The sequence below is a fragment of the Populus nigra genome, chromosome 14 (genome assembly GCF_951802175.1).
Source record: "Populus nigra chromosome 14, ddPopNigr1.1, whole genome shotgun sequence".
Taxonomy (NCBI): domain Eukaryota; kingdom Viridiplantae; phylum Streptophyta; class Magnoliopsida; order Malpighiales; family Salicaceae; genus Populus; species Populus nigra.
This window is the reverse complement of record NC_084865.1, coordinates 4,660,816-4,672,182: the sequence shown is the minus strand read 5'-3', so window position 1 is coordinate 4,672,182 and position 11,367 is coordinate 4,660,816. Positions and strand designations below refer to the sequence as shown.

The window sequence follows — 11,367 nt, the reverse complement described above, 5'->3', positions numbered from 1 at the left end:
GTGGGCAACATGAGAGGTAGGTATTTGTGGGTTGAGTGAATCCACTATATTGCCCTTGGACCCACCTTCAAAGTCGTAAATGTGACCTTCCATTTTTCTTCCAATAAAACCCTTCGCCTCCAATGGCTCAACTATACGTCCAGCTTTAATCCCTTGCTCTATTCTTTCAGCTATGCGTACCGCATCGTAGAAATGCTGAGATGAGCTACCCATTAGGTGCTCATAATATGGTGTTTTAAAGGTATTGGCAAACAAGGTCACCATCTCCGTTTCTATCAAAGGGGGTTGGACATGCATTGCCGCATCCCTCCACCTTTGCGCATAGGCCCTTACCGACTCTTGGCTCCTTTTCTCCATTGACATTAGACTTGTTCGATCAGGAGCGATTTCCATGTTAAACTTGTACTGCTTAAGGAAAGCCTCCATCAAGTCTCTCCAGCTCCTGATCCTGACACTGTCTAACCTCATGTACCAGCTCAAAGCGGATCCTGTTAGGCTATCTTGAAAGAAATAGATTAGCAATTTATCGTTATGGATTACTTCCGCCATTTTGTTGCAGTAGGATCGAAGGTGAGTGTTTGGGCATTCCAAACCGGTATACTTAATGAATTCTGGTATCCGGAAATCTTTTGGCACCGCAATGTTTGGTACCAAACATACTTCGGATGCTCGTATAGGGTCAAACCAGTCATTACCCTCAACTACCCTTAATCTTTCTTCCAAAGCAAACAGCTTGTCTTGGTCCATCAAACTAGGAGACCTATTATCCGGGATTCCCTCCGCTGTTAAGTCCACAGTGATTGGAGCGTGAGTTGGCTGGATAGGGGTGATAGGCACAAAATGTTGTTCATTGGCCGAGTTTGCCCCCTGGTTTTGAGATGCTTGAGGGATGTGAGCTACTGGCGCTCCTTCATGTTGTGCTGATGTTCCCTCCCCATTCTTAGCTCTTAAAAGCTGCTCGAGTAAGTCGGTTAGCCGAGAAACTTCATTTTTTACGGACTCCAACTCGGTCTGATAATGTGACTCTAAGTGAGCTCTTTCTTCGTTCTCCATTCTTGATCTAGACCGGGTGTGGTGGACTTTGGATGTGGGACCTATGTTTCACGATCTGGCGTGCGTGGAAAAATGTAAATGAATGTATGATAAAGAACAATGCATGATGCATATATGATGTGAGCTGAAAAGACCTGAAAACCAAACGCCTTATGGTTAGGTTTTGTCTTATGCAAAAATATTTTGTGGAGCATACACCCTATAGCCGGTTCTAATTCTTTTATGCTTGACGAGGGTAGGTTGGCTATTCAGTCTCTAAAAGGGTCTCTTGCTGTCCCAGTGATTGCCCTCGTGGAGGCAATATGGGGGCTTGTAGGCAATGAGATGGCACATGTACCAACTATTACCAGTCTAAGCACTCAGCGAAGAGTTGGGGTTTACACAAACTTAAACCTTGACTAACAGTCGTAAGGTAAGCTGCTAGTCCCCCACTTAACTTAAAGTTTGTGTATGCTCTCAATAATCAAAGTATGTGAGGCATGTGACAGTTCTATAAGATGTATGAGACAGTTCTATACAAATGCATGAACAATGTGTAAAAATATTTAAAGCATATAAGCAGATAACAAAAGGAAAGGCATATTAACAATAAACACACGAAAACAAAAACAAATCAGACAAAAACAAAGCTTAGTCCACAAGGTCCCCAGTGGAGTCGCCATTCTGTCGCGGGGTGCGCGACGTCGCGGCGATCGTCCACCCTCAGGGGTGTGTGTATGGGGGGTATATATCTAGTAAATATGGTGAGACAAGGAGTTCTTTGTCTCTTAGCAGTGAAAAATGGTGTGGGAGTCGCCACCTAGTATTTTGGTCACTAGGAACCCTAACTGGTCTCAGAGATCGGGCACGGGGACTGGTTGCGTAAAGGGAAGGTTTTAGCACCCCAAATACGCCCTACCTAAGGTAAGCTGCTTTTGTTGTTTGTCTGATAAAATCAAGGTCCCGTTGTGTTTCCTAGTTGTTGGTCCATCTATGGTTCAAGAAAAGTCCTCCTCAATAAGGAGGTCCTTATCTTATCGGGTAAAACCTAACCGTGCTAATGTCTATGACAAAAAAACATATTTAACATCAGGAAAAAGTTTTGTGTATAAATTCATAATCCCATATCTAAAAAATAAAACAAAAAGATTTTTTTTTAGAATTTTTGAAATATTGGCCTAGTTCTCATGGCTTGAATAAACTGGTTATTAAAGCCAAAATGCATGCTAATACATATATTGTTTTGAAATTTTCTTTGTTGTATGAAAAATATGATGTTGTAATATTTATATATATATATTGGAGAGACTAGGCCGTATTTTAAAACAAAAACATTTTTTAATTATGTATATATTTTTTGTTTTGACGCAAATCGGGTACTTTAATACCGGGTTTGTATTCTTACGGTACAAAAGTACAACCAAATATTAATCCATTTTGGTGAAAATATGTAGAAAAATCACAAATATTTTTAAAGATATTTAGGAAATTTTTGAAAGCAAAAGACATTTTTATTTTGAAAATCTTTGATGTTTTGACGAAAACCGGGTATTTTAAAACTGAATTTTGTATTTCTATAACATAAAAATACAAACCAAAAGTGATCAAAATACAATAATAAAATTACCAAAAAAACATATATTTTTTAAATAATTTTTACAGAATTTTCTTAAATTTATATATATATATATATAACAAAAATATATATAATATATAATATTAAATCGGGCTGGGCCGGCCCAACTAACTGGGTTGGGCCGGTCTCAGCCCCAAGTGTTGGGCCGATTTCGGCCCAAAATTTACTGGGCCGATTTCGGCCCCAAAAAAAAAACTATTACTTTCTTCTGGGCCGGAACCGGCCCAGAAGATTAGGCTGGGCCAGGACCAGCCTGGCCCAGCAACAAAGCTGGCGGGGGGAATTATTTTCCCCCACCCTCCTGCATGCAGAACGTTATTCGTTCTGCATGCAGGAAACAAAACCAAATGCAGCAACGGAGGGGAAGAAAAATTACCTGGCGCGGAGCAGGCGGCGGCTTGCTGCGTTTCTGGCGGTGCTGTGGCGGAGGCCGGTGGCGGTGTCGTGGCTCACGGACGGCGGCTCCAGGCGGCGCTGCGGCTGTTTCCAACGGTTCGGTCCGTTTCCTCTTCTCTTCTTTTTGGTTCGTTCCTCCCTTCCTTCTCTCTCCTTCTTCTTCTCTCTTCCCTTCCCTTTCAATCTCTCCTTCTCCTGCTTCTTTTTTTTTTTTCTGCCTTTTTTTCTTCTCCTCTGTTTTTCTTTCCTCTGTTTTTGTACTCCCGCACGTCGAAAATAGTGACAGAACGTTAAGCCACGCAACTTCATTGTTCCAGTCCAATTCCAACAGTCTTCGGCCTAAGTTAGCAGCTCTCGAAGGTCATATTTGTAAACCAATGCATTGATTTGTCTATTTTGAATGATTTGTAATATGTTGTTGATTTTTATATGTATTGTTTAATATTTGAAGGGTTGGGAACTGTGTTTTTGCATGGAAAAGCGGGGGTAAGGAGCCGTCGAGTATTTATCTTTCAAGCTATGATAATGTTGGGATTAATAATTGTGTTGGGAGGATGAGTTTGAATTATCCAAGGTATAATTTTTTTAACTTTAATGGAAAAATTCTACTTGTGAATGTGTATATTTGGTTTTTGTAAAATTTGTGCTTTTATTTTATTTCAATGATATGATCATATGTTATTTTTTTAATTTCCCAGGTGTGGTTGTTTGCTGATTTTTTTTATCAAATAATCAATATAAGTTAAAAACCTTTTTATTTTTAAAATATTATAAATAAAAAGTTTTGTTTTTGTTTTATAAAGTAATCAACCTGAGGATAGTATATTCCTCATAAAAATCTTGCCCTCGAGAAGTTAGAAATCTGTCATTTTTAAAAATATAAATAAAGGATTTTATTTTTGGTTTTTTATCATAGAGTTAATCCAAGAATGATCCATTTCTTATAAGAATCTTGTTCTCAAGAAGTTAAAACTTTATTGTTCATACATAAAAATCAAAAGTTTGTTTTGAAAAGATGGTTGATATGACTTTGTTAAAAAATAATATAAATTATATCTTGAGAATTCATCTAATAATTTAAGTTATTAGGTTGAATTGGTTTTTTGAAAAACTTTATAGATATTTTTCTAATAAATATATGAACATATTATTTATTATGTGTGAAATGCTTGCAATTTATTTTCCGATATACTTCTCCTTATCATTACAAGTAAGATTGGGCTAGGTCAACATGCCACCATAAAAACCCGTTGCATGTGAATAGTGGTCTTTGGATACATTTTAGATCAAAGAAATGGGCCAAAGCCCAACTTATCATCCATTATTCTTTTTACATCCAATGCCTATAGTTTAAAAATAAGGATTAAGCTTTGTTGCTGGGCTTTAATTGCAAATCACTGTTTTAGGTTTTTATAGTCTTTTATCTTTAATAATAAATACATATAGTTTAGACAAGTTCTTAGCATGAAAGCATATTAGGTATCATTTATTTTTAAAAACAAATGCAAATAACCTAATCTTAAGTAAGATATTTTAGAGTGATTTTTCTCTTTTTTTTAAAATAAAAAACTCCTTATTCTTGGCATAGTAAGAAGCAAACTATAGTCATTAGGTATGCTACAACATAAATTCTTTGGTTGCATTGGCTTTTAAAAGATTTGGGAATACAACTTTATTATGCAACTATATCTATATATTCAAATTTATCACAATAATGTTTTTCATGAGTAAACGAAATACATTGGAAATTATTATCATTTTGTCTGAAAAAAATATTACTCGTGGTAATGTACATTTATCCCCTGTGATTAGCTTGTATTTATCTTCATACAGTACTTACCCATTGTTTACTTTCAAGGTTTAGCATTCAAACTAAGCTCATAAGGACTTTATTGTCCTGAGTTTGAAGGAGATATTAAATTATATTTAGTTTTCATATTTAATATTGTTTATTATAGATGATTCATGATCGTTAAATCTATATAATATTTACCTTCCTTGTAAATCTGAGTTTGATAGCTATATACGAGTCTTGTACTGTTATTTTGATATGCACAATATAAAAAAAATATTTTGTCACTTTCCAAAGCTATTTTCAGAAGGCCATACTAAAAAGCCTCGGTGACTGTAAATTTCTTGTTTTTATGATTTTTAAAAACACACAGCTCTAAACTCTTACAAGAAACCATTACAAGTCCAGAATTTACTGTTATCTGCCAGTTTTGGAATTTTTGATAATAGTTGATGTTTCTTCAGTTTATTGTTTGCTTATTCTTTGCACATGATTCTATTTGTAGGCAAAATAATGTTATGCTAAATTGTTTCTGTGATCATTTCTTTCTAACCATTTCATTATCTAATCTTTTGACATGTGGCAGGACTAGAGCCTTTGATATCTTTACACTTGTATCTCTCATGGATAAAACCTCCAAATTTTAGAGGGTATATGCTTATGTGATTGCTTTTGTTTTTAAAGCAACTCATAAAAAAAACTATTTGGTAAATTATAAAACATAATTTACTATTTGTGGAACCCAGTTTAATTTGCCTTTAAAATACAGGTTAACCGAAATCAACTTCAAGCTGCTTATCTTCTTATGCCGTATGTGGAGATTCACTCTCCACTATTCACTCTTGTAAATTGAATAATGAAGAATGTCTTCACTATTCATGGTCGGATCGAGTTCGGCCCAAACCTAAATACATTGGACCAGGTCCAACCCAGTAAAAAAAATCTATTTTTTTTATTTTTAATTGTGTTTTATTTGAAAAACTAGTGTTTAATAGTATTCAATGACACTATATAAATTAGAAGGAGATCGCATGATGACGTAACATTTGCAGAATTTAATCATAATCCTAATTTTGTTCATGATGATATTTTACCTGATTTTGTTGTATGCTCAAAAAACAATAAAAACTGTAGTCCTTGTCGGATGAATTTCGTACGTGATAGAATTATAGATAGTTTAATGGAACAATAAAAAATATTTTATATAAAGTATTATTTATTTCATGATATAATAGCAATAGTTAAATCTATAATATTTAAATTAAAAATCATCAATATTAATATATATCTTTTTTAGTTATTTTATAACCTTAATTTGAAAAATATTTTTAACCAAACACATTAAATTACTTTTTGTTCAACCTCAATTTCAACCACGGTTTTAACCAAACATATATAAATACTAAACCAACATCAATAAAAAATGTTTTTTATAAAATAATATTTTTCGAACCACAACCATAAAAGCTATTACAATACTAAACATTATGTAAAAGTGGGGGAGTGAAGAACATTCAAGATATCAAGAGGATTCTTCATTCCAATATAGAATTTTCAGCTAAGTGGGTGGCATTTATAAGCAGTAGATGACAACGAAAGAAGAGGAAAACAAACAATTTGTTTAATAATCATGTTTATCTTTCACATGTTGGATTTCTAGCTGACTTCGTCACAAGAAATAATATAGCTTTCAAAGCTCATCCACAAGTGATGTCTTCTCAAAGAAAAAAGTAGTAAGTGATAATTGATTATTAAATACAGAATATCAAATTAACCAACGACTTTAGGTTTAGCGTTTCAACACATGACTTTCAATTTATGCAAATGAAATTTTGATAGGTGTAATTAAACGATCTTGAAACATATTTAACGTTTATGTACTATTGAAAGTTTCAACAAATGCGCCATAAATTTATGAACGTTGTTAAACGTGTTCATCCACCCCTCTTCTAGCCTTCGCCATCAAATAAGACAGCCGGTCTTTTTTTTTAGAGTGCCTCACACCCCCATCAGATTTCTTGAAGTATGTATTATTTCCTTATTTCCAATCAAGCAAGATCATGCAACAAGACATTGCATTCTAGTATAGCTTCTTCGACTCAATTCATCGTATAAATGGTGTATTGATCTGCTGCTCCTGTAACTCATAGCATTCTTGTTTGTCTGGGCTCCAAAAGGCCTAGAATAAGCAAGGGAAAGCCACTGAGATTGTGGAGGATACACTTAATGTTGCCACCAACTTCAGGCGTCTCTGGTTGCCTTAACCATCCATAAATTTGATCACTAAACACATCTACCGAGGTACATATTAAAAACGCTTATCTCTTAATCAGTTTTACCTCTCTTTCCATGCAACTTTAAAGACTCGTTGCTATATAAAACAACATTACGGCTTAGGATTTAAGGCAAACAACCTCCTCTCTCATCCTCTCTCTTCTTATTTCTTTAATATATAGCTCTATTACCATGTCATTTTCTTTTCAGGCAAAACTCTTTAATTCTCATATTAGATTAATTATCGGAGGGTCACCATCTCTGTTAAGGTACATCGAAAAATCTAGTTATCACCATCACTCAACCGTGTAAGAAAAACAACCTCATGCTAGTGGTTCAGTGGTAAAAGTTTGGGACCAAGAGGTTTGCTTCCTCTGTGGTCTCAGGTTCGAGCTCTGTGGTTGCTTATAGGCCACTGGAGGCTTACATGATTGTTAACTTCAGGGCCCGTGGGATTAGTCGAGGTGCGCGCAAACTGGCCCGGACACTCACGTTAAACTAAAAAAAAAAAAGAAAAAGAAAAACAACCTCATTCTTAAAGGTTTCACGACCATATCCGATATGGTAGTAACAATTTCATTCTTATATTTTCTAATTAATATCAAGGATTTTAGATTCTTAGTTGCATATATACTTTGTTAAACAGGTTATGCTACCCACAGGTGTTTCGGGTTCGGCTATGCGAAATAAGTTGGTACCCAATCTGTCGCCATCGTATTGCTGCAGATTGGAAGAAAATTCAAAAGATAAGACAATATTAGAGTAATTTTTATAAGGATATTACTGCTACGTATAGAAAGTTTTGAGGTAGATGGCATCCAACGGACATAGAGCTTCATCTAATTTGCACCAGAAAATTGCAACCCATTTATATTGAAGGGATAGATATGCTCGGAATTTTCCAAGACCCCCTCAAAGAAATGTTTCTACAGTTAGAAGAAGACATAACTATTGTCATACACACAAACAACAACAAAAATAATATGGGTCCGCATCAAAATCCAAGCTTTCTCCTTTTTCTTTCCCATAAGATTATTCTAAAAAGTTTTGCAGCATAGGACATTTGAAAAGAGCTTCATTTGATTTCCACAATAAATTTAATTACCTGTATAAGCATACAGTACCAAATTAAAATTATAGGAGAAAATCTAAAGAAACTCATCCACTAAAGTTCATATTGAAATGCATCTATATGGTGGTTTATAAAATATAAGAACAAGTAATTTGTTCAACACGAATTACAGACTAAAATATTCTTTGCAGACCATTACCATGTAGTGCAGATAGCAAAAGGGGCGCCATCTCCTCGTCACTCCCATCATACCCTATCTGATTTTGCATCCGATCATACTTGGCTACAATCTCATCTGGCAAAACCTGAGCCCTGCAAAGTGGGCATGTAGCCAAAGATTGCTGTAACCATTTGTCTAAGCAATCCTTGTGGAATGTATGTTTGCAATTCAATTTCCTCACACTTTCGCCTTCCGAAAATTTGGACAAACAGACAGCACATTCCATCGAACCTTGTTGCCTCGTCAATTTTTCACTGTAAGAAATGCTTGGATTTTTTTCTTCCATGTGTTTAAGATACTGAGTGGTGCTAATTATTGGTTTATTGGACTTCAAGGTACTTCCGATGACCGACTGGAATAGAATTACAATTTCAACGAGCAGAAGACTGAGGAAGACTATGGACATGGTATAGAGGTGGGAGAAGAATTCAGAGAGAGAGGCCATGGCTGGTGCTAACGAAGAAGTTCAGATGTGAAACTTTACAGTACAACAATACTATACAGTGTTCTTTAGGCTTTATAGTGAATGTGGCTAGGTGCAGTTCCCTAGGCTTCGCTACATTTAATGTTCACCCAAAGTTGTGGAGAATGCACGTGACCGACCTTAAGTGGTGAAATGTGGAATTCAGGAAATATATTAAAATTAAAATGGTAGAATTTTCCTGTTTCAGTTAAAAAAAATATATAGTCCTGGAATTCTAATTACGATTCTAAATTAATATTGAAGTTGTCTGAATTGATGTAAAATTCAAATAAGTGGAAGAAATCAAGATAGTTAAAAATGCTTAAGTATTTCAATACATTTAAGATACTTTTCAAAATATATTTGAATAAAAAAAATTAAAATAATGATTTTCAAAGTGTTTTCAAGAAATTATCAAAATGTTTTAGGGTATTTTAACACCATTTAAAAAACTATTAGTCAAATAAAAAAAAATTAATGAAATAACATAATTTGAAATATATTGTGGTTCTTAAATGTGATATTTAGAGATGTTTGTGTTTAGGAACTGTGACATTTACCAAACACCAAGCTAACCCTAAATACAATCTTTAAAAAATACCCTAATCGTAATCCATGCTCCTAACTCTAACTTTAATTTCATAACCCCTAACCCCAATCCAAACTCAAAACATTAACAATAACCTAAAACCTAAATTAACCCTAACCCTAACCTAAGCCCAAACAATAAACATTAGACATTTTTTTCCCATTAGAATATGCTTTCTAAAGTGTTTTTCAAATTGTTTTTCACTTGAAAAACATTGAATTGATGTTTTTTAGATGATTTTGCTGTGTTCATATAAAAAATAAATAAAAACATCATTTTAATACATTTTCAATTAAAAAACACTTTTAAAAAGCAAATTGTACTACAATATCAAATTCACATTAACCCTAAAATCCAAACTCCAAGCTCTTAACCTAATTATAAATTCTAAACCCAAACACTAAATATTAAAAACTAACCCTAAACTTTAAAATCCAAACCCCAAACCTCAAAATAAAATCTTTAAATTTTTGAGGTGATTACACACGTAATTTAATATGGTAGGGACAATAAGGTTGGTGTGGTGTGAGTTGTCACATTCACTTCATTCTTTAAGAGAAAAATAAATAAATGGAAGTCTAAAATAAAATCTCTAATTAAGAATTATAAAATCTCTTGTTGATGTACAATTAAAACTTGCTATCCAATTACAAATGAAATTTAAGCAGTTTATAATCAAAATTTCCTTTTTGATTTAGGGTGAATTGCATAAAAACTACAATTTTTTCCCATTTTAAACTAATATTTCTTTTATTTTCTTTCTTTGGTTTTTAGGCACATTCATGTAAATTATTCTATTGTTACTTATATAACAGTAATTGGTTTTGGTAATAATACAACAAATCAATGTTGACTTCGGTCACCTATAAATGCTTTAGTTTAAATGCTAAAAATCATAAACATAAAAATCAAGAACAAATGAAAATTAATAATTTCTCAAACAGGTAAACCTTCAACAATACTAATATTCCAACAAAACTCAACCTTATTGTCTTTGTTCGCATGTCCACGTGTAAAATTTTGATTTGAGATTCTACTACTTTAAATTTATATATTTAAATATCAACCTGACCAAGCTAAAACAATTATAAAAACAATTATACAAGTATACTAAAATACATGTAAAATAAAATACAAACTCATTAACAAAATAAAGCAACATAATATCCTGACAATATATAAACAAGTCTATTTGTGCCTATATCGACTAGTGAATGGAACTTCATCAATAGCACGACTTTCTCGTGTTTGGGCAACCTTATCCATGTTCATAACATCATCATGACTTAACATCTATCTAAAGTTTGGAAGTGCATTTTGGCAAATGATAAACCAATAAGATGCATAATAATATCTTGGGTCATCATAATCGAGATCACAAAGATCAGTGTTGGCTTCTCGACCTTCCCATAACAACAAGCCAATCTAAATTAAAAAAATACATGTATTAATCCATAAATAAAACACATTATTTATCATATAATAATTTTTGAAAAAATAACAAATACTTGTGGCATTTTGAATCTACTATGCATGTGGTTTATACTCTATGTCCTTTTGTGAAGGAATATATGACAAATCTTGTGTTATGATTCAATGTGTTATACCTAAATACCAAATCAAACAATCCTCCTTTATAATTACAGAATGCACCTCCATAAAGATTCCATTCATTTGTGTCACCCACTATGATATATAAGTATGATAGTGGTTTAACCAATCATAATCATTGTTTTTTCCAGGATGACTAATAATGTGTAGTGCATTACTTTTTGTATAATATGGTGATACATGTGTGAGGACCTTATAGCTTTTATATCTTAAAGAAATCTGACCTTTTATGGCATCCCCTATGTAAGTACAATTGACATTCAGGTGCTTAAATACATTGTA

General features: G+C 33.5%; 1 protein-coding gene and 1 long non-coding RNA gene across 3 annotated transcripts; one reads left to right on the top strand and one right to left on the bottom strand.

Moving 5' to 3' along the window:
• Positions 1-3,034: 3,034 nt before the first annotated feature.
• LOC133672509 (uncharacterized) lies at positions 3,035-3,752 on the top strand. The gene is made up of 2 exons (XR_009834861.1): positions 3,035-3,424; positions 3,516-3,752. It is a non-coding gene; the product is annotated as an uncharacterized LOC133672509 (long non-coding RNA).
• Positions 3,753-7,692: 3,940 nt separating this feature from the next.
• On the bottom strand, positions 7,693-8,952 carry LOC133673569 (E3 ubiquitin-protein ligase RHA2A-like). 2 transcript variants are annotated; one of them, XM_062094444.1, is made up of 2 exons: positions 8,402-8,952; positions 7,693-7,850 (listed from the first exon to the last, which is right to left on the bottom strand). In XM_062094444.1, the coding sequence occupies exons 1-2, from the start codon at positions 8,865-8,867 to the stop codon at positions 7,783-7,785; spliced, it is 534 nt and encodes a 177-aa protein (XP_061950428.1). In that variant the 5' UTR covers positions 8,868-8,952; the 3' UTR covers positions 7,693-7,782. The 2 variants fall into 2 exon arrangements, with proteins under 2 accessions (XP_061950428.1, XP_061950429.1); XM_062094445.1 differs by lacking the exon at positions 7,693-7,850 and adding an exon at positions 8,115-8,235 and having other exon boundaries at positions 8,402-8,950.
• Positions 8,953-11,367: the final 2,415 nt, after the last annotated feature.